At 42.8% G+C, this 23770-nt stretch overlaps 1 protein-coding gene across 1 annotated transcript in view; it reads right to left on the minus strand.

The window, feature by feature from the left end:
* Positions 1 to 1482: 1482 nt before the first annotated feature.
* Positions 1483 to 23770, minus strand: part of gpr137ba (G protein-coupled receptor 137Ba) — a 33237-nt gene continuing 10949 nt past the window's right edge. The window contains exons 2-7 of the mRNA XM_052024067.1: positions 16650 to 16699; positions 11407 to 11629; positions 9555 to 9704; positions 7839 to 7967; positions 5246 to 5370; positions 1483 to 3510 (exon numbers count right to left, since the gene is read on the minus strand). Of these exons, the coding sequence (XP_051880027.1) occupies positions 3384 to 3510; positions 5246 to 5370; positions 7839 to 7967; positions 9555 to 9704; positions 11407 to 11629; positions 16650 to 16699 (804 nt within the window). The 3' untranslated portion in view covers positions 1483 to 3383. The remainder of the gene's footprint in view (positions 3511 to 5245; positions 5371 to 7838; positions 7968 to 9554; positions 9705 to 11406; positions 11630 to 16649; positions 16700 to 23770) is intronic.

Genomic DNA, 23770 nt, shown 5'->3' on the forward strand with positions numbered 1-23770 from the left:
AGGTCCTTAATGAATACTTCAGTATTCACCTGTGAGAGAGACGTTTGTGAGAACAGCGTAAAACAGGCTGATAAGCTAGAACATGTTGATGTTAAGAAGGAGGATGTGCTGGAACTTTTGGAAAGCATTAGGATAGATAAGTCCCTGGGGCTGGTCGGGATATATCCCAGGACACTACAGGAAGCAAGGGAAGAGATTTATGAGCCCTTGGCGATGATCTTTGCGTCCTCACTGGCCACAGGAGTAGTACCAGATGATTGAGGGTGGCAAATTATTGGAAAAGATTCTTAGGGACAGGATTTATGAGCATTTGGAGAAGCATAGTCTGATAAGGGACAGTCAGCATGGCTTTGTGAAGGGCAGGTTATGCTTCACGAGCCTGATTGAATTCTCTGAGGATGTGACAAAACACATCGAGGGTAGAGCAGTGGATGTTACGTATATGGATTTTAGTAAGGTGTTTGATAATGTTCCCCATGAAAGGCTCATTCAGAAGGTCAGGAGGCATGGGTCCAGGGAAACTTGGCTGTGTGGATTCAGAATTGGCTCGCCCATAGAAGACAGAGGGTGGTGGTAGATGGAGTGTATTCTGCCTGGAGGTCGGTGACCAGTGGTGTTCCGCAGGGATCTGTTCTGGGACCCCTGCTCTTTGTGATTTTTATAAACGATGGATGTGGAAGGGTGGGTTAGTAAGTTTGCAGATGACACGAAGATTGGTGGTGTTGTGGATAGTGTAGAAAGTTGTCAAGGTTGTACAATGGGACATTGATAGGCTGCAAAGCTGGACTGAGAAGTGGCAGATGGGGTTCACCCTGGAAAAGTGTGAAGTGATTCACTTTGGAAGGTCGAATTTGAAGGCAGCATATAGGGTTAATGGCAGGATTCTTAGCAGGGTGGAGGAACAGAGGGATCTTGGGGTCCACGTTCATAGATCCCTCAAAGTTGCCACGCAATTTGATAGGGTTGTTAAGAAGGCGCATGGCATGTTGGCCTTCATTAGTCAGGGGATTGAGTTCAAGGGCCATGAGGTAATGTTGCAGCTCTATAAAACCCTGGTTAGACCACACTTAGAAAATTGTGTTCAATTCTGGTGGCCTCACTATAGGAAAGATGTGGAAGCTGCCGAAAGGGTGCAGGGGAGATTTACCAGGATGCTGCCTGGATTGGAGAGCACGTCTTGTGAGGATAGTTTGACCGAGCTAGGGCTTTTCTCTTTGGAGCAAAGGAGGATGAGGAGTGACCTGATAGAGGTGTACAAGATGATAAGAGGCATAGATCAAGTAGACAGTCAGAGGCTTTTTCCCAGGGCAGAAATGGCTAACACGAGGGTACATAATTTTAAGGTGATTGGAGGAAAGTACAGGGGGGATATCAGGGGTAAGTTTTTACATAGAGTGGTGGGTGCATGGAACGCTCTGCCAGGGGTACTGGTAGAGGCAGATACATTAGGGACATTTAAGAGACTCTTAGATAGGCTTAGATGGATGATAGAAATATTGGTATTGGTTTATTATTGTCACTTGTACCGAGGTACAGTGAAAAACTTGGCTTGCATACCGATCGTACAGGTCAATTCATTACACAGTGCAGTTACATTGGGTTAGTACAGAGTGCATTGATGTAGTACAGGTAAAAACAATAACAGTACAGAGTAAAGTGTCACAGCTACAGAGAAAGTGCAGTGCAATAATCTTAGACTAGATTAAAGGGTCAGCACAACAACATGGGCTGAAGGGTCTGTACTGTGCTGTAATGTTCTATTTTGGAGTCCATTATTAAGGATGAGGATGAGGTTTCGGGGTACTTGGAAGATCATGATAAAATAGGCCAAAGTCAGCATTAGTTTTGTTAAGGGGAGATCTTGCCTGACAAATCAGGATAGACAAAGGAGAGTCAGTGGATGTTGTTTACTTGGATTTTCAGAAGGCCTTTGACAAGGTGCTGCACATGAGGCTGCTAAACAAGATAGGAGGCCATGGTATTACAGGAAAGGTACTAGCATGGATAGAAGATTGGCTGACTGGCAGAAGGCAAAGAGTGGGAATAAAAGGGGGCCTTTTCTGCTTGGCTGCCAGTGACTAGTGGTGTTCTGCAGGAGTCAGTGTTGGGTCCGCTACTTTTCACATTATATGTTAATAATCTGGATGAAGGAACTGATGGTTTTGTAGCCAAATTTGCAGATGATACCAAATATAGGTGGAGGGGTGGGTAGTGTTGTGGAATTAGGGAGTTTGCAGAAGGACTTGGACAGGTTGGGAGAATGGGCAAAGAAGTGGCAGATGGAATACAGCATAGGGAAATGTATGTCATGCGCTTTGGTAGAAGGAATAAAGGCATAGACTATATTCTAAATGGGGAGGGAATTCAGAAATCAGAGGTGCAAAGGGATTTGGGAGTCCTAGTGCAGGATTCCCGAAAGGTTAATTTGCAGATTGAGTCAGTAGTAAGGAACACAAATGTAATGTTAGCATTCATTTTGAGAGGACTAGAAAATAAAAGCAAGGATGTAATGCTGAGGCTTTATAAGGCGTTTGTCAGACCACATCTGAAGTATTGTGAGCAGTTTTGGGCCCCAATTTTAAGGAAGGGTGTGCTGGCATTGGTCCAGAGGAGGTTTACGAGAATTAACCCTTTCATGCCTGGGATCATGTGTGAGGAGCATTTGATGGCTCTAGGCTTGTAACTGCTGGAGTTTGGAAGGATGAGGGGAGATCTCATTGAAACCTGCTGAATATTGAAAAGCCTGGATAGAGTGGATGTGGAGAGGATGTTTCCAGTAGTAGGAGAGTCTAGGACCGGAGGGCACAGCCTCAGGATAGAAAGACGTCACTTTAGAGCAGAGAGGAGAAATTTCTCTAGCCAGAGGGTGGTGAATCTGTGGAATTTATTGACACAGATGGCTGTGGAGGCCAAGTCATTGGGTATATTTAAAATGGAGGTTGATAGGCTCTTGATTAGTAAGGGTGTCAAAGGTTATGGGGAGAAGGCAGGAGAATGGGGGTGAGAGGGAAAAATAAATCAGCCATGATCGAATGGCAGAGCAGACTCGATGGGCCGAATGGCCTAATTCTGCTCCTATGTCTTGTGTTAAATTTATTATGATTTGGTGGATTATAGATTCTAGTGGGGACTGTACAATAGTCACAGAAACTAATCCACAGGCTACATTAATTAGTCACAGACAAATGAATCAATTTATTTTTTAAAAATTTACATTCACAAAGGTAATATTATGTCAGTAAAAAAACTGTTTAATTTGAGTCCTTTGCATTTACACGTGCATCGTCCAGCACAACCATTCCAGCCGTACATGCTGTGGGACCTTGTTTCTGCAATATCTATTAACTGGAGTGTGATTAACTTATTTAAAAAGTAATATTTCTTCAGATCATGAGTGAAGGGGTGGAGTTGTACAGATGAACTTCTGCTGCTATTGGCGCACAGGTATCTGAAGCAAAGGAAGCAAATTCCTCATAGCTTTGGTTCCTAGATCCATATTGATCAAGCGTGCTATAAACAAAGAAAGGTTACAATGAAATTGTATAATTTTACCTTGTGCTAGGGAACTAATGCAATCATTTCATAAAACTCAGTCAGTAAAGCATCAGCAAAAACATATCCTGGTCTTTGTCAATGCAGTTGATTCAGCTGGTACTGCAATCATGAGGGGAACATTTAGCCTTGGCTTCTCCTTCTCCTAATCAGGAATTTAAACAAAACATCCAAGATTCACATTCCAGATCCCGTTGCAGGGATAGTCCCTCCCAAACCCTTCCCTGATGTTTAAGAATGTATATGTTGACATTTGATGCAGCCATTTTATTTTCAATTTTTCAAACTTTAACTTGTGACATTTACTGTCTATAGTTGAAGAATTGGCATCTTGATGCACGTGCAAGACTAAGAAATTGTCCTCCAACAGAATGGATAAGAAAACTGAATACTGGGAAGGGAATAAGTCACAATGCAGCAAGGTGGATGAGCAAGGTTTATTATTTCTTTCCCTGGAGAACGGAGGGCGGAACCTGTAACATAACCTGGAAATGGTATATCCTACATCCACACAAGAAATGCGAGTGAGGTCTTGGCAGTGTTGGACGTGAAAGTGAAACCGACAAGTTATTAAGACGGTTATTGTATCTGATGGATTACTAAGCATGAAATGAAATAGGTTGTTTATCAGTAAGGTTCACATTACTTAGCCCCAAAGCCTTTCTTCACAGACAATTCACTTTTAATAAATAATGGTGATATCCATGGTACTTGTAGAATTAGTTTTACACTTTATTGCGTTTTGAACCTGGGACCTATTGAATGTCCATGGCTCTTCAAGTCACTAACATGGGAAAATGAGCTGCAATGGGTTAAACCATTTCGTGGGCCATCGGGGGAGAAAACAGCTGCTCAAAGGAAGAAACAATAAGATAACTTCATATAAACCACATTGCAAGATACTGAACTAAATGTTAAGCTAGGTTTGTTCTCAGTGGAGTCTAGAAGAATGAGAGGTGATCTTTTGAAACCTAAGATTCTTCAATGGCTTGACAGGCAAATGTTGGGAGGATGCTTCTCATGGTCTCAGAAGGAGAAAATATTTATTTAAAAGTGAGATGAGGAAGAATTACCCTTCTCAAAAAGGTTGTGATTCTTTGGAATTAGTTGCCCCAGAAAGCTGTGGAGGCTGAAGTATTGAACATTGAGACAGATTTTTTTTAACCAGTAGGAGAATGAGGGGAGAGGGCATGAAAAAGTGAACTGGGGGAAACCAGGATCAATCACAATGTTACTGAATGGCAGAGCATCTGAAAGGGCTGAATGGCCCAGTCCTGTTCCTATTCCTTATGATCTTGCTATGATTTCTGTTCTATATTATTACTATACATTAAGTGCTCAAGGTTAGGGTATTTATAGAGATAAGTGCAGAGCCTCTTTCTGCTGGCATGAATTAGAGATTCAAAATAACCAACAAAAGAACCAGAGTGGGTGAGATTGTTTTCTTACTCAGTGGAATGCACAGCCAGGAAGGGCAGTGCAACAAAATTCAAAATGGTTTTCCACAGTAAATTGGGTAATTGGAAAGGATATACTCACAGGGCCAAAGGGAAACATGTAGGGGAGTATTTATAGCTGGATACTCAAAGAAATGGCACAGCAGAACTGGCTGAGTGGCCTCCTCTTTTTCCAGTGGATGCTACAATTCTCCCTGATGCTGCAGTTGAATCAGAAGTCAGTTTCCAGTAATTACCTGCTGAATGCACTGTAGGATGTTGTGTTCCAGGTTAAGTCATCATCGCTGTCATAGCGTCGTGGATTATCAAAGAAAAATGCTCTGGGAGTGAATCCGTGACTGTAAGGTATTCTATTCCCCATCTGCCATAATATAGAAAAACCTGTCAATGAGTCCAGCCCAATCCTTAGCACTTGAAGGAGCAGAGCAGAGAACTGAGGACTGAATCAAAACCCTCCCCCAGTCAAATTTCTAAAAGCAAGAGTGCAGTGCTATATTGTTATTTGCAATATGCTGGTTTAAGTTACTGCATTATAGCAGTGTTATTGAAATAAAATAAATTCATTAAAACAAAACAAAATTACTTTTACCATTTGAAGAACCTTTACACACAACAGTTGTTTAACCAGACAGTAATGTTTCATTTCATAATGTTGTCTATACATTCAACCTGCTCTGGTATAACAACAAATTTTTCACAGAAAAGACACATCACCTTTTTCTCATCTGATAAAATAATTCACAATCCACTTTTCTTGAATTGGATGTTATTCTGCACCTTTTGTTTCACCTCTTGCTCCAGATCTACACAAATATCACTGAGCTCCTATCCATGCCACCCTTCACACATTACTTACACTTTGAAACTATTTTGACTGCATGCCAGGGGTTGACAAAATTATAAGTATCAATTGTTACAAATTTAGTTTGATAATTATCCTCTAGCCAAGTGAGGATCAAACCAAGAGTTCCTGCTGACCAAACCTGGCTGGTGGAGCATAATATTAGGGTCCCCGGAGGAACATGTTCAAATCAATCTGGATCAGAAGGACGCCAAGCACTTATCACAGAATCACAGAACAGTACAGCACAATACAGGCCCTTTGGCCCCACAATGTTGTGCCAACCTTTAAACCTCGCCTAAGACTATCTAACCCCTTCCCCCCACATATCCCTCTATTTTAAATTCCTCCATATGCTTATCTAGCAATCTCTTGAATCTGACCAATGTACCTGCCTCCACCACCACCCCAGGCAGCACATTCCATGCCCCAACCACTCTCTGGGTAAAAAAACCTCCCTCTGATATCTCCCTTGAACTTCCCACCCATTACTTTAAAGCTATGCCCTCCTGTATTGAGCATTGGTGCCCTGGGGAAGAGGTGCTGGCTGCCTACTCTATCTATTCCTCTTAATATTTTGTATACCTCTGTCATGTCTCCTCTCATCCTCCTCTCCAAAGAGTAAATTCAGTTTATTGGGTTCCACACTTCAAAGTTTTGTTGCCCTTGTTAAAACAATGACCACTCTGAATAACCAGCTTCATGGAAATTAAAATACTGTGGAATTAGTGGCACTATTACTTCCACTGTTATTCTCCTGTGACATAGCATTCTTTTTATGACCACCTGGTGTCAGTGTAATCATTATTTGTGTTGATTAGTTACCTGCTCAAAGGAAGGAACAATAAGAGAACTCCATATAAACCATGTTGCTAAGTGTTACGCTAGGTTTGTACTCAGTGGCGTTTAGAAGAATGAGAGGTGATCTTTTGAAACCTAAGATTCTTAGATGGCAAATGTTGGGAGGATGTTTCTCATGCAAGAGTCTAGAGGGCATGGTCTCAAGGAGGAAACATTTATTTAAAACTGAGACACAACTCTTTCTTACATTTATGGGATGTGCTCTTCACTGGAGATCCAGAATTTACCATCAACCTCTAACTGCTGTTGAGTATGTGCTGAGCCAGCTTGACGTGATGCAGTCCTTCTAGTGAAGATACTTCCAAGAGTTGTAGGGCGGGGAGTGCCAGGATTTAGATCCAGCCATGAAGGAATGGTAAGATATTTTATTACCATGGATGGTGTGTGACATGGAAGGGAACCTGCAGGTAGTAGTGTTCCCATGTATCTGCTCCCCTTGTCATCTTTTGGTGGTGGGAATTGTGGGTCTCAGCAGTGTTGGAGTGTCTTGAGCAAGACACTGCAGTGCATTTTGCAGCCACTGCGCACCATTGGTGAAGGATTGAATGTTTTGGGTGGTGGATGGATTGCCACTCAAGTGGACTGTCTTGGTCTGGTTGACATTGAATTTTGTTGAACTTCTGAGTATTGGAGTTGTACACATCCAGGCAAGTGGAGAGTGTTTCATCACACTTCTGCCTTGCAGACAATGGGAAGCTTTAGAGAGTCAGGAGCTCATTCACAAGGCAGTGCCCAGTTTCTGACCTGCTCTTTTAATTATGCTATGGCTGGTCTGGTTGAGTTTCTAATCAATGGTGACCCTTCCCACCCCAAGATATCAACGGTGGGGAGATGTAATGATGGTAAAGTCCTTTCTAATGATAAGTCCCTCTTCGTGACCATCTTTTGTCAGACTATAACTGTTATCATCCCTCCATGTCCCTCCTGTCAGTGTGAATGTGTTATTGTCTTTCTGCAAATCTTGTGTTAGTGTGCCCCATTTTTTTTCTTTATCATAAATGATCCTGGGATGTTTGATAATTATTGTCCAAAAATTCATACATCCCCCACACCAGCACTTATGTTAGTGAGCTTTGCAATGAGTCACACCAACACCCAACCAGCCAGAATATGTTTGACCTACTTACCAGACTTTGAATGGGTCTCCTTACACGAAAGAACAGGACAACCAGAGCAGTGGGAAGCAGTTCCCAGATGAATAGGACCACCCCAAACACTAAGTACTCTTTATCCCCCAGTTGAATCTGTAGATCTGCCTGTGTGAGACCAGTACAACACCTCATCAACAACTTCAGTTTATATTCTGTCTTTAACATTGAGTACACCTCAAAAATAACACACAAGAATCTAAACAAACAAAATTTATACCATGCATTAGGACAGTTGACCAAACACATAGATAAGAGGCAAAGTTCAAGGATGATCTTGGAGGTGAGTGAGCAGGATTTAAGAAGGGGATGCAAAACCCGAGGACCTCTGGTGCCAACACTGGGGTAATGAAAGTGGGGATGCACAAGGGGCCACTTACAGGAGGAAAAGAGGTTTTGGTGATTATAGGGTTGGATGAGGTGCAACCATTTGTCCAAATCTAGTGTCTAACATCTTTTACCACCCAGCCGTTTCATTGAAATGGATGCTAAATAGTAGAAGCAGCAACTTGTAGACAAAGTCAAGTAACCCCACACCCAATGGATTAAATCAAAGCTCCACAATCCAATCAGGCACCTGTTGTGAATGATGTTGGACACTTAAACAGTTAAGGAGAGAAAGCAGTTCATGGACATCCCCACCATTACTAATGGAGCCCAGCAACAGAGCGAAAAGGTAGTCTTTGGTTCGTCTCCATCTAGGTTTCCTAGATTCCCAGCATCTCAGCAGCCAGTGTTGATTTACTGGTGTTGGTGAAAAGGTGTTTGAGCAGCTGAGGGATATAACAAAATCAATAACTCCTAATGATACGCTGAAAATATGTTCCAAAATCAACCCAAGCTGTTCCTAAGCAACCACTACTTTGGCATTTCCCAACAAAGTGGTACATCCTGTACTAATGGCTGAACAATTACCACACTCTGTCATCAGCAAAGTACCGGAAGGTGCTGTTGACAGTGTGCATTCTCACCAACAGTCTGCACACTGGTGCTCAGTTTAGGTTCTGCCAGAACCAATCCACTGCAGACATTCCTGACTTTATAAAACCACTCCTGACTTTATAAACAGAGGAATGAAGCAAAGTTCACAGAAGAGATGCTACTCTTTTATAAATCACTGGTTGACCACAGCTGGTGTATTATGTCCAGTTCTGAGCACCACCTTTCAGAAGAGGTAGAGGAGATTTGTGAGAATGACGCGCAAAGTAGGTTTCTTCAGTTCTGTGGAGACATTGGAGAAAGCTGTGGTTGCGGTGGGGTGGGGGGGGGGGGGGGGGAGTGGTGTTAAGTCAACATGTAATAAAGGTGTTCAAAATAATGAGGGCTGTTTTTAAAGAGTGAGGAAGCCATTCTTTGCAGTGGCAGTGGGGTCAATAACCAGAGGTCACAGGCTTAGGGTGATTTGACAACAGAGGAGAAAGGTGGAGACATCATCTTGTATTGAATTGTTATTGGCTGAAGGGGTGTTGGTAGCAGGTTCAATGGTCATTTTCAATAGTTAGTTCCATATATTATCCGAAGGGGAAGTAGTTCCAGGGCTGTGAGGAAGGAGTATGGAAATGGAACTAATAGAAAGCTTTTTCATAGATCTTGTTCAGGTACAATGGTGTCGTAAGGATTTCCTTCTGTCCTGTGTAATTCTGGGAAAACATTTAGGAAAAATGCAAGACTAACCTGCCCCAGAGGTGTACTGACCTGATCAGACACATTGTACCAGTCATAATCAAACATCCTCATGTGGTTATAGGAGGTGAGTGTAATAGCGACCAGGTTGTAGCAAGCCCTTGATGTGTACAGTAATATAATTAACAATCCCACCACCACAACCTGACACAATGATGTTCCCTGAAAATACAAACAGAAGATTTTAATTACCAGCATCTTTTTCTATATTTCTGTTCAAATATACAAGGAAGTATAATTGATACCAAATGATCTTCAGGAAGATGCATTGATGTGTAATCTTGTGAAATATTCTGTACAAGGTAACAAGATTGCATCACTCTGAGTTGTAAATCCAGCCTAGGATGGCAGAATAAAAGTCTTGCCCTGCCTGGGTCCCTGATAGAAATGAGCTTGTTGAGTTCAGCACAGACTGCTGCCCTCTCCAGAGGGTTTTAAGAATGGTTTGGTTGCGGGAGTGGTTGACCGAGGTAGGAGACTGAAGAACTACAGAGGTTTACAAAGGGAGGACAATCAACCCTTTGTGTCTACATGGCTCTCAACTGAAGCAAAACCCCTGTCCTGGTGAAAAGTTATCAACCTGTAACATTAACACTGCTTCTCTCTTTACAGAAGCTGCCTGGCCTGCTGTGTATTTTCAGCATTTGTTCATATTTCAGATTTACATTACCAGCAGTATTTTGCTTTTATGTAGGACATAATGCAGGATTAAATGATGAAGTGACCCCAGTACCAACCAACAAGAAAAGCTAATCAGAATGATGAGTATTCAAAAGTAATTTAACATGATTGTACAGGTGATCAAATTAGTGGCTTATTTTCTTGGGAAATTATAGCAGTATATTCAGTTATTCTTTTAATTACATTCTAATCATGATGCACTGTTGGAAATTTACAAACAAACGAGCATACAAATTATGAGCAGGAGTGGACCACTCAACCCTTCGTGTCTACTCTGCCATTCAATAAGACCAGGGTTTATCTGACTGTAAACTCTACATACACTTCTATCTGTGGTAAACTTTCACCCTCTCGTTTCCAATGCATTAACACTCTGTTAAACAAGGAGACTGCTCCTGTACACAGTCCTTCTGATACAACCTCACCAATGCTCCCTATAACTGAAGTATAACCTCCCTACATTTATATTGAATTCCCTAGCAACTAATGATAACATTCTGTTGGCTTTTCTAATTACTTGCTGGTCCTTCATAGTAGCCGTTTGTGAGTTATGCACTAGAACATCCAGATCCTTCTGCACCTTCGAGCTCTGCAACCCCTCAACATTTAGATAATATGCCCGTTTTTCTTAACTTTTCTGCTAAAGTAGTCATTTTCACATCTTCCCACATTATCCTCCACTTGCCAGATCTTCAGTCCCTTGCCTAACCTGCCAGACCTTCACCCATTCACTTAAAACAGTCTTAAGGCAGAGAATTGTAAATAGAAGGAAAGACTCTTATATGAACCCAAGTGATCTGAAGGAGGCCTGTTTAGGACCAAGCATTGAAGAGGTACGTATTGTTCATCCCAATGAGTTGGTATTGATACAAACTGACTCAGTCCTCTTCAGTTACTTCCTGGTTCTATGATTAAGCAACATCCCAGCGCTATGGTTCAAATGATATCACAGCCACTTCATATGGATGACGTTAAGCAATGCCTCTGACTACGCCCTCCCAACATATTAGCTGTTACCACCATCAACCCTTGATTATTTCTGCTAAATCACTGTGACCCGAGATAATTGTTTTCACAAGCATTTCATTCATGAAGTGATAAATGTGGTAAGAAAATTCCATGTAAACTCTTCAAAGGAAAATGAGGTTACTTCTACTCACGGGTTTTATTGGGATTAACAAACCTTGGATTCTAAGTATATATTGGCCAGGGACATTTTAGCAATCTTGTACAGGCTCATGGAGAGGGTGATCGCACACAGCACGAAGAGTGTGTCATTGACGGCCACACGGACAAACACAATGGTCCTGGTTTCATAGTGCGTGATCTTCACAAGCAGGGCGCAGGTCAGGTTGACCACGAAGAACAGGAGACTGGCCAGCAGGAAGACCAGCTGAAGGGGGAGCCTGGATCAGAAAAGAAACCAATTCAACCCTGTCATAGAGTACTACAGCATGGAAACAGGCCCGTCAGCCCAACCTGTCCATGGTGCCCACCAAACTTGTCCTAGTTTCCCATGTTTGGCCATATTCCACTAAACCCCTCCTATCCATGTACTTATCCAAATGTCTTTTGAATGCTGTTACTGTAACTGCCTTAACCACTTCCTCTGGCAGCTCGTTCCATAAACGCACCACCCTCTGTGTGAAGAAGTTGCCCCTCAAGTCCCTTTTGAATCTTTCACCTCTCACAAACTTATGCCCTCTAGTTTTGAGTTCCCCTTCCCCGGGAAAAAGACAATGTGTATTCACCATATCTATGCCCCTTTATAATTTTATACAAGAGAAACAATGGACTGCAGATGCTGCAATATCTAGATGAAAATTATGATGATGCTGGAGGAACTCAGCAGGCCAGGCAGCATCCGTGGAGAAAAGCAGGGGGTCAACGTTTTGGGTCAGGACCCTTCTTCAGGGCTGAAGATAGGGAAAGGGGAAGCCCGATATATAGAAGGGAAAAGCAGAGCAGTGATAGGTGGACAAAAGAGGGGAGGCGGGGTGGGCACAGGGTGGTGATAGGTAGATGCAGGTAAGAGATAGTGATAGGCAGGTGTGGGGGAGGAGGGGAGAGCAGATCCACCAGGGGATGGGTCAAAGGTAGGAGGAACAAAGGGAAAAAATAGAGGCTAGGAAAAGGAAGACAAGAAGAGGCATGGTTGTAGTGGGGGGGGGGGCGGGGGCTGGGGGGCAGGGGAGGGTTACCTAAAGTGGGAGAGTTCAATGTTCATGCTGTTAGGCCGCAAGGTTCCAAGATGGAAAATGAGGTGCTGTTCCTCCAGTTTGCACTTGGAATTCTCCCGGCAGTGGAGGAGGCCGAGGACTGACGTATCTGATTTTATACCCTTGCATTCCATATCAATTCAACCTGCCTCAGCCCATCTTGTTGAAAGCTTCATCCGTCATTTTGTTACCTCCCATTTCAGCTATTCAATACCCTCAGCTGACACCTTGTCCTGAAATCTCAAAATTTAGATTTGTCCAAAAATCTATAAGATCATAAGATAAGATCTTTATTAGTCACATGTACATCGAAACACACAGTGAAATGCATCTTTTGTGTAGAGTGTTCTGGGGGCAGCCTGCAAGTGTTGCCACGCTTCCGGCGCCAACATAACACGCCCACAACTTCCTAACCCGTACGTCTTTGGAATGTGGGAGGAAACTGGAGCACCCGGAGGAAACCCACGCAGACACGGGGAGGATGTACAAACTCCTTACAGACAGTGGCCGGATTTGAACCCTGTTGCTGGCGCTGTAAAGCATTGTGCTAACCGTGTTGTCTGTATCCTAACCTGTGCTCCTCTGTTAGCACGTATCACTCCCATGCTTGTTGAACTACACTAGCATTGGGTCCCACAACAACTGGAGTTTAAACTTTCCCTTCTTGTGTTAGTCACAGAGTGTAGAAACAGGCCCTTTGGCCCTCCAAGTCTATGCTGACCATCAAACACCCATTTATACTGATAAGGGTCCCAGACCCGAAATGTTTGTTGTTTCTCCTTCCACAGATGCTGCCTGACCTGCTGAGTGTTTCCAGCATTTTCTGTTTGTATTTTTCAGATTTCCAGCATCTGCAGTTGTTTTGATTTTCAGATACACACTTACAGTGATCCCATTTTATTATAACCCCATTCCCATCCACTCTCCTGTACACTTGGAGCAATTTATAATTAATTACCCACCTGTATGTCTTTGGGATGTGAGAGAAAACTGGAGCACCCAGGGAAGACTTATACAGTCAGAGAGAGAACGTGCTAACTCCACGTAGACAGCATGGGGTTGTGGAGCAAGTGTAAGGATGGAGACAAATTTCAGTGGGCAGCTAATCTCGAGGAGGGTGTATCATAGTCCCTCCTGATTGATGGAATCAAAGTGGTTGGAGTTGAAAAGGTCCATGGAATTCCCTGCATTTTTCTCAGAGTTGTGTGGTAAAAATTATGTCCACTGTGCCTCTGGATGGGAGGAATCCATACTGTGATCTGGAAATGCGGCCATGGGGGAAGGGAAGACCCTGGAGATGACTTTCACTGTGGCGGACAGCAGGGAGACCCCTCTGTAGTTACTACACTCAGACTTGTCTCCTTTCTCGCAGATGATCACAATCAACAGCTTGAGTTATAAGGAGAGGTCACCCCCTCAGCCTCCTTTCCTGGAGTGAAGGAGGCTGAGGGGGTGACCTGATAGAGGTTTACAAAATCATGAGGGGCATAGATAAGGTGGACGGTCACAGTCTTTTTCCCAGGGTAAGGGAGTCTAATAACTAGAGGGCACAGGCCAAGGAAGCTCACCAGCGCCTCTACTTCCTCAGGAGGCTAAAGAAATTTGGCATGTCCCCTTTGACACTCACTTTTACTGATGCACCATAGAAAGCATCCTATCTGGATGCATCACAGCTTGGTATGGCAACTGCGCTGCCCAGGACCGCAAGAAACTGCAGAGAGTTGTGGACACAGCCTAGCGCGTCATGGACACCAGTCTCCCCTCCATGGACTCTGCCTATACCTCTCGCTGCCTTGGTGAAGCAGCCAGCATAATCAAAGACCCCACCCACCCGGGACATTCTCTCCTTTCCAATCAGGCAGAAGATACAGGAGCCTGAGGGCACGTACCACCAGGCTCAAGGACAGCTTCTATCCCACTGTGATAAGACTATTGAACGGTTCCCTTATACAATGAGATGGACTCTTGATCTCACAATCTACCTTGTTATGACCTTGCACCTTACTGTCTACCTGCACTGCACTTCCCTGTAGCTGTGACACTTTATTCTGTTATTGTTTTTACTTGTACTACCTCAATGCCCTCCGTACTAACTCAATGTATCTGCACTGTGTAATGAATTGATCTGTATGAACGGTATGCAAGACAAGTTTTTCACTGTACCTCAGTACAAGTGACAATAATAAACCAATATGGGTTTAAGGCGAGAGGGGAAAGATTTAAAGGGAACCTGTGGGGTATGTTTTTCACACAGAGGATGGTAGGTATGTGGAATGAGCTGCTAGAGTAATTGGTAGAGGTGGGTACGATTACATTTAAAAGACATTTGGACAGGTACATGGGTAGGAAAGGTTGAGGGATTATGGGCCAAACATAGGCAATTGGGACTAGCTTAGGTAGGCAACTTGGTTGGCATGGACAAGTTGGGCCAAACGGCCTGTTTTTGCGCTGTATGACTCTATGAGATTCCCTAGAATACCCTCCATTTCCCAGATACGTGGGATGTGGCTGTCGGTTTGTGACTGAAGCTCTTCACTGCTGAATTTTAGGATTTCAGCAGGGATACTGTCTGCTCCTAAGACTGGCATCAATAAGCCCATGTTAACTGCACTGGCTCCTATTTAAGATCTATGCAATTTCTAGCTCAAAGCAGTCTGCTTGATCAGTGACCCATTAATTCCTTCCACCACCATACACAGTATGTACCATCTACAAAATGCACATAGCTACTTGTCTCTGACAGCACGACCCGAAACCACGACCTCCACCACCAGGGCTGCAAATGCAGGACTATAACTCCACCTGCAGGCTCCTCACCAAACTGCACACCGGTTGAATTGGAAATATATCACCGTTCCTTCATCGTCATTAGATCTAAATGTTGGAACTCTTTACCCAATAGCACTGTGGAAGTACCTTCATCCTTGGGTTGGCACAGTGGTGCTGCAGTTAGTGGTGCTGTCCCACAGCTCCAGAGACCCGGCTTTGATCCTGATCTCTGGTGCTGTCTGTGCGGAGTTTGCATGTTCTCCCTATGACTCTGTAGATTTCCCTCTGGGAGCTCCAGTTTCCTCCCACATCCCAAAGATGTGCTGGTGGGTTAGTTGGGGGATGGAGGCAGGGGGAGTGGATGCGGATCCAAGAGGAATAATGGGACCAGAGTAGATGGGTGCTTGATGGTCTGTTTGGATGAGGTGGGCAGAAGGATCTGTTTCCGTGCTGTGAGACTCTACAAACTGGAGCAGTTCACGATGGTGGTCACCACTACCTTCTCAAGGACAATTTGAATTGGACATTAAATGCTGACCTGCCAGTATCCCCCAGATTACCCAAAAATGAATAAATATTTTTAAAACCTAGCAAGTTCTCTCCCCATGTAGTGGTGATACAATGCTGATTAGTCTACTAGAAAATGGAATATTTCTGGAAGTGGTTGTCATTTACGTGAAGTGCGTCTACATAAATTACTTGCAGTGTTTCTCTTTTAAAAACCTGTAATCACGTGCACTGCTGTAGGCTCTGTCTGGTCCACGTGCAAACCACAGCTGAGAACCATTGCTGTACAATGTAGACTGGAGGTATTATATAATGGTGATGCAGTGTAGACTGACTGCACAGTATTTTCTAATTCACTACAAAATGTACCCACCTAGAATAGCAATGCTACATAAACCATTGTGTAATACTGTAGTGACTGTCCATGTAATGACAATGGACTGTGAATGGCGATTGTTCTAAATATGTTTATTGCATAACTGTGCAACAATGGCTGATCATTATATAGAAAATGTAACCTGAAACAGAACCATGTAAAGGTGATAAATTGTTGACTGTATGATAAAATGGTAAAGTGTGGGCTGTAAGTTTATGGTACATTGGCTGTTCACTGTAGACCATAACTTCTACACAATGGTAGTATAATGTGTCCTCTTCCCTATATAAAAGCTATACAATGCAGAGTACTACTGCTACAATGTGCTGTTATATTACAGACTACTGCTGTTTATAAGCCATCATAAAACAGTCTAGTATTTAATAATTCTATGTCCTCCGACCACCATATGATAGTGTGGACTATGGCTTAACTATGCAATGGAAATAGTGAATGGTTAACATTGTATACTGTGACTATACTGTATGGTGGTAATCTAATGGAGATCACAGCTATTATGTGGCAGTAATGAAGTGCATACTGTAAGTGCTTTACCTGTATTTTTGAAGCTCTGGGTGATACTTCGATTTTGCTTTAAAAATCACCTGGAATATGAAAAAAAAATTCAGTTCACTGTTCACAGCCTAATGGACCGAAATGTGTCTGATAGATACACAGTTCACTAAAACAGGCACATGACCAAGAGACTATGCTGCTGGGATAAAGTGATGATACATTATCACCAGCTTCACCTGTTTCATCACATGGCCTCCAGTGAGGATCTTTCGACATTAATTGGAAAACTGACAATAACAGGAAGTTAATTTTGATGTTGATAATGCAATATTGATTTTTCACAACTAAATAATGAAGAAATTCATCTAGCTCACGATTTTCCACTAGATAAATACGTCTTCTTCAGCACTGATGAAGTGTCTTCAACCTGTTCCTCTCTCCACAGATGCTGCCTGACCTGCATTTTCTGTTTTTATATCAGATTTTCAGCGTCTGCAGTTTTCTCTTTATATTTTCAAAGATAAATGTGTCTTGTGTAGTGGTACAGTAGAATAGTAACTTAGTTACTTGACAGAGTTCTGATATTATTGATCCAGAGATGCAAGTTTGAATCCCACCCTGGCAGCTGGGTAATTTAATTCAATTAAATAGGTCTGGAAATTTATGAAAGCTGGTCCCCCCCTAGTGTTTCTGGGTGGTAGGAGAATTAAGGTGTTAACGAATAGGTTACAGAAAACTAGTGAAGGAATATGATTGAAGGGATTGGTCTGAGAGCCAGTATTGATGAGATGGGTTGGAGAGTGTCCAACATCATGAGAGAGTACGAGGAGATTTTCAGCCAAGTCTCCAGTGATTTTCTGGCCCAAGCAAGAGTGCTACCTAATGATGACTGGGTCAAGGACCGCTGCTGAAGGTTGTGAGAATGAGATGAGGTTGGTAACAATAGTCGTCAGCTGAGAGTTTGTCTGCTATGAGATGTGGTTGAGACTGGCCAGCAGGTAGCAGGGTTTAGTGGACCTGAAGTAGGTAAATTGGTTTATTATCATCACATGTACAAAACAACACACATATACCTTGTTTTGCATGCTGTCAATACAAATCATTTCATTACATCAGTGCATTGAGGTAGTACAAGGGAAAACGATAACAGAATGCTGTGTTACAGTTAGAGAAAGTGCAGTGCAGGCAGACAATAAGGTGCAAGGCCATAACGAGGTAGATTGTGAGGTCAAGAGTCATCAGGTGACATGAACCTTGTCAACTGTTCTCCCCCTAGCATTGCCCAACGCATCAAACTAATCTAACAGCTCAAAGTGGTGACAATATTAATTTGATGCAAAATTGTGGGAACACATTGCCTTTTCCTACAAGTGATCCTAATGGGAAAGGCTCCTGCTGGAAGTGCTATCAGTTTTAATGCAGATATGAAAGAAAGAATGAGTTGCATTTCTTTGAAGTCCCAGAATACTTCACCAGCGATGAAGTCCTCTTGAAATGTTGTCACTGTTGCAATATGGAAAGGATGGCTGCAATGTGCTCAATACAAGCTCCCACAAACAGCAACCTGATACGAGCAAGAAAATCGGTTTTATTTGTGCTGGGTGATAGTCCAAGACTACCTGCTGTCTTTAGTAAAAATGTAACGGAACCTTTATATCCATTTAAGAGGGCAGAAGGGATCTCTGTCTGATGTTTCAGCCAAGAGAAGGTACCACCAAAAGTGCAGCCTCCTGCAGACTTGAAGTCAACCACAGAGGAAGTAGATACCTGGTCTATACTGAGTGTTTCAGATCGACAGTGACACAAACTATTTTAAACACTGAATAAAATGCCTCTTCTGGTCTATCTTATCCATAGGCTAATCAGACAGAGATTTTAAAGGAAGAGACTTGCCTGGAGCCAAAGCATTTTGCCCAGTTATTTCTCCAGGGAACTTGCATTGCAGAGTTACAAGTAACATCACCTTCTGTGACAGAAGGAAATAACTAACCTGGAAAATCTTTGGAGCTGGGAACTCAGATTAACCAGTTGTTCGTGGCTGGCCATCGAATGTTCGTTTTGAGGGCACTCCCAGAGAGACACTTCCAATGAGACGTTAGACCAAGGACCCACTGGGCAGATGTAAAAGATCCTATACCTGTAAAATTCTGCCACTGAGGACAGCTGGAATGTTGAATGTGGTCAAGGCAATGCTCAGGTTGAAGATGGAGGTGTCAAAGGTCAGGGTCGTGACAGGCAAACTGTGGGGTGGTGATGGGGGTCCAAGATAAACCCACCAGAAAGAACAAGTATTTAACTTCGAGAAGACCCACCTGAGGTGGTTCCAGTGCTGAACTCCATGGCCCATGACCCACTCAACAGGATCCCTTTAATTACACCAAAGGGGGCTCACATCTGACCTCACGACCTACCTTGTTGTGACCTTGCACCTTATTGCACTGCACTCTCTCTGTAGCTGTGACACTTTACTCTACTGTTATTGTTTTTACCTGTACTACCTCAATGCACTCTGTACTAACTCAATGTAACTGCACTGTGTAATGAATTGACCTGTACGATCGGTATGCAAGACAAGTTTTTCCACTGTACCTCGGTACAAGTTACAATAATAAACCAATAAATGTGCTGGAAGGGCTTGTTCATGCATGATTGGCTTGTGGTCTGTGGGCCCTGCATGGATCAACATGGATGTTAGTGCGTCAGATGCACAGAGGGCCCGGGGGTAAGTTAGAGAGCACAGAGGGATTAGTCGCCTAAGCATTCATGCCAATTGTGCTAAGCTCCCTATACAGTACAAGTCCCTGTACAGTGTGTTTAATGCTACCAACCACAGATGCATTTCTAGATAGGTGAGTTCCCAACTTTCAGAAGAAATTGTAGTGCACAGCTTTGAAGGAAGGGCGAAGACTTACAGAGAATACGGAAGGAGAGATGAACAGATTTTGATTGGACAGATAACCTCAGTTGAGTTGTATGGCCCTATTTAGCTGTAATTAACTAGTTAGCATGTTCTTTCCTGGTTATACTTTACACAGGAAGTTATCAACTATTGAACATAATGGACTACTGACTCAGAAAGTTCAAAACATTTAAAGAGGCAATTGGATTAGTATTGTAAGAGGAAGCATACAAACAGATGTGGAAAAAGGCCAAAGAACAGTAAAACGCTCCAGATGAAGAAGTAACATTGATTGGAGGCGTAATGCCAGTGTCTCTGTCATTCTGCTTATATCAGTTTATAAGATCCACGGGACTTTCACTGATTGCTTTTACAGTGAAACAAAGGCAACAATGATTCTCTGGTGGGTAAATCTCACTCCATGTCTCGGCCCTTGAGTGAGGACGTTGTGGGTTCAAGTTCCACATCACCAACCTGAGCACAAAATTTAGGCTGAAGCTCCACCAGGTTTGCTAAAGATGTAAAAACCAAGAATCCCAAACATCAAAAAGTCCCATGGCACTCTCTCAGACCAGAACATTACCCAGTGTAGTAGTGAGTATAGCCGCTGCCTCACGGCTCCAGTGACCTGGAGTTCAATCCTAACCTCCAGCACTGTGTGTGTGGAGTTTGCACGTTTTCTCAGGAACCGTGTGGGTTCCCTCCGGGCGCTCCAGTTTCCTCCCACATCGCAAAAACATGCAGGTTGGTGGGTTAATTGGCTGCTGTAAAATTGCCCCCACGTGAGTGTAGTTGATGGGATTGGGAGGAGAATAAAATGGATTAGTGTTTAAAAAATGGGTATTGTTGATCAGCACAAACTGTGGGCCAACAGACTTGTTTCCATGGTGTATCTCTCTAAGACTCTACAATATAGATGTGCCTCCTGTCCAAACTTTATCCTTCAACCAGCCCCAGTGGGAGCCGATTACCTGATCACTTATCACATTGCTGTTCACAGGTCTCTGATGCTCAGAAATCAGCTGCCACATTATCACAGTGATTGCACTTCGGGACAGTTTTGCTAACTTAAAGTGGTTTTGAGATATTGAAAAGTAATGTGGAGGTACAAGTCCTTCATTATGTTTGGGGCTTTGGGAAATCATGGGTGCTCCTGCCACAATGTTCAGCCCACTTATACACACTCTTGTCCTGAAGGTTCTGCACTGAAACAGTTTCAAAAAGTTGGCCTGTTTCTTTTTTTTCCCCCAATCTTTTTATTGGTTTTCAAATTAATACAGATTAATATATAACAATGTTTGTACATGTAATACAAAGAGATCAGGAGAACAATCATGGCCTAGATAATCGTAAAGAACAATAAAATATATTTAAAAATCTGTAGATCCCACGATCTCTTAGTAAATGAATATAATATAAAAGAAAGAAAAGAAAAAGATTTCATAAATATATATATATATGAAAGAAAAAAATCCCCAAATCAATAAGAAAAATTATAAACAATATATCAAACCAAACCAAACAGAAAAATTTCAAAAAAAAAACAAACAAAAAAAGAGAAAAAAAGACTGGACTGAAATTTCTCAGTAGAAACAGAGCAATATTATGTCGTCAACTCCGTTCCTCCAAACTGAAAAGTTATTGAAAGGGGATCCATATCATGTGAAAATATTGAATAAATGGATTCCAAATATCTTCAAATTTAAGCGAAGGATCAACAGTACCACTCCTAATTTTTTCCAAGTTTAAACATGATATAGTTTGAGAGAACCATTGAAAAGCAGTAGGGGGTATTGGATCCTTCCATTTAAGCAAAATGGATCATTTGGCCATTAATGTAACAAAGGCAATCATACGGTTAGCGGAAGCAGATAAATGGCCAGACTCTATCCTTGGTAATCCAAAAATTGCAGTGATAGGATGAGGTTATAAATCAATATTCAATACATTTGAGATAATGTTAAAAATGTCTTTCCAATATTTTTCCAAAAGAGGACAGGACCAAAACATATGTGTCAGAGAAGCCACATTCGATTTACATCTGTCACATATAGGATTTAGTTGGCCTGTTTATAGCTTCGCCTGTTCCTGAACTGTTTATTGTTTGCAGATCTGAATAGCTCATAGAACATAGAAAACTTACAGCACATTTCAGGCCCTTCAGCCCACAAAGCTGTGCCGAGCATGTCCCTACGTCAGAAATTACTAGGCTTACCCATAGCCCTCTATTTTACTCAGCTCCATGTACCTATCCAAAAGTCCCTTAAAAGACCCTATCATATCCGCCTCCACCACTGTTTCCGGCAGCCCATTCCACACACTCACCACTCTGAGTAAAAAAACGTACCCCTGACATCTCCTCTGTACCTACTCCCCTGCACCTTAAACCTGTGTTCTCCTGTGGCCACCATTTCAGCTCTGGAGAAAAGCCTCTGGCTATCTACCCTATCAATGCCTTTCATCATCTTATACACCTCAATCAGGTTCCCCCTCATCCTCCATCTCTCCAAGGAGAAAAGGCCGAGTTCCCTCAACCTGCTTTCATAAGGCATGATCCGCATTCCAGGCAGCGTCCTTGTAAATCTCCTCTGCACCCTTTCTATGGCCTCCACATCCTTCCTGTAGTGAGGTGAGCAGAACTGAGCACAGTACTCCAAGTGGGGTCTGACCAGGGACCTATATAGCTGCAACAATACCTCACGGCTCCTAAATTCGATTCCCCAATTGATGAAGGACAATATACTATATGCCTTCTTAACCACAGAGTCAACCTGCGCAGCCGCTTTGAGCGTCCTATGGACTCGGACCCCAAGATCCCTCTGATCCTCCACACTGCCAGGAGTCCTACCATTAATACTATACTCTGCCATCATATTTGACCTACCAAAATGAACCACTTCACACATATCTGGGTTGAACTGCATCTGCCACTTCTCAGCCCAACTTTGCATCCTACCTATATCCTGCTGTAACCTCTAACAGCCCTCTATACTATCCACGACACATCCAACCTTTGATTCATCAGCAAACTTACTAACCCATCCCTCCACTTCCTCATCCAGGTCGTTTATAAAAATCACAAAGAGTAAGGGTCCCAGGACAGATCACTGAGGTACACCACTGGTCACCGACCTCCACGCAGAATACGACCCTTCAACAACCACTCTTTGCCTTCTGTGGGCCAGCCAGTTCTTGGATCCCATGCCTCCTTACTTTCTCAATAAGCCTTGCATGGGGTACCTTATCAAATGCCTAGCTCAAACTGACTGAACATAATATAGGAAGGAATGCAATAAGTCCTTCATAACAAAATGATAAGGATGAAACAAGTTAAATAAGTTAACTCAATGCTGAACAACATTAATTCATGGAGACACAGGAGACTGCAGATGCTGGAATCTGGAGCAACAAACAATCTGCTGGAGGAACTCAGCGGGTCGAACAGCATCTGTGGGAGGCAAGGAATTGTCGATGTTTTGGGTTGAAACCCTGCATCAGTACTTTAATTCTTGGTTTAACTTTAATTCATGATTATTTCTACAACTCTCACAAACAACTCTCTACAGTCCAATTAAAAATTAAAAAGAATAGTTTGCATTTATATAGTGCCCTTCACAACATTACAATTTTTTAAAACACTTCTCAACCAATTCAGTACTTTTGAATAATAATCCTTGTCATAATCTAGGAAATGTGACAGAAATGAGTTGACTGTAATGTCCCACAACAACATGCTGAGAACAACCATTGTAGCATCACCTGACAGGACAGGCAGGATCTTGGTGTGACATCTCTTCTGAAAGGCAGAACCTCTGACAGCTTAGCACTCCCACTCGACAGCCCTGGAAGTGATGCCCAAATTATCAGCAAAAATCCCTGCAGTGGGACATAAACTGACAAGTTTCTGAGGCTCTGAGGCAGAATGGTCAGTGCTTGAGCTTTCCCTGATAGCTCTGAGATCATTTAAGTGAATTGGACTGCTGTCAGTGAAAATCATAATCTCCGTGGCCTTATCAATACATACCATGTTTCCACAACCCCAGCAAAATGTACTAACTCATGCTCAGCCCTTCTGAATAGTGTCTAATGTTCATTTGTGCTCACTGCTTTCACTGACAATCTAGGGTTGTTCATTCTGGTTGGATGTATTTCTGGAGGCTTCATTACATGGCTCCGAAAACCCCATTCCCCACCTCCCCTCACTACTAGTTGTCTCTCACATCATCAGACCACTGAATGGTCCATGAATCCATGAACACTA

Source organism: Pristis pectinata, chromosome 10 (assembly GCF_009764475.1).
Source record: "Pristis pectinata isolate sPriPec2 chromosome 10, sPriPec2.1.pri, whole genome shotgun sequence".
In the NCBI taxonomy this organism is placed as follows: domain Eukaryota; kingdom Metazoa; phylum Chordata; class Chondrichthyes; order Rhinopristiformes; family Pristidae; genus Pristis; species Pristis pectinata.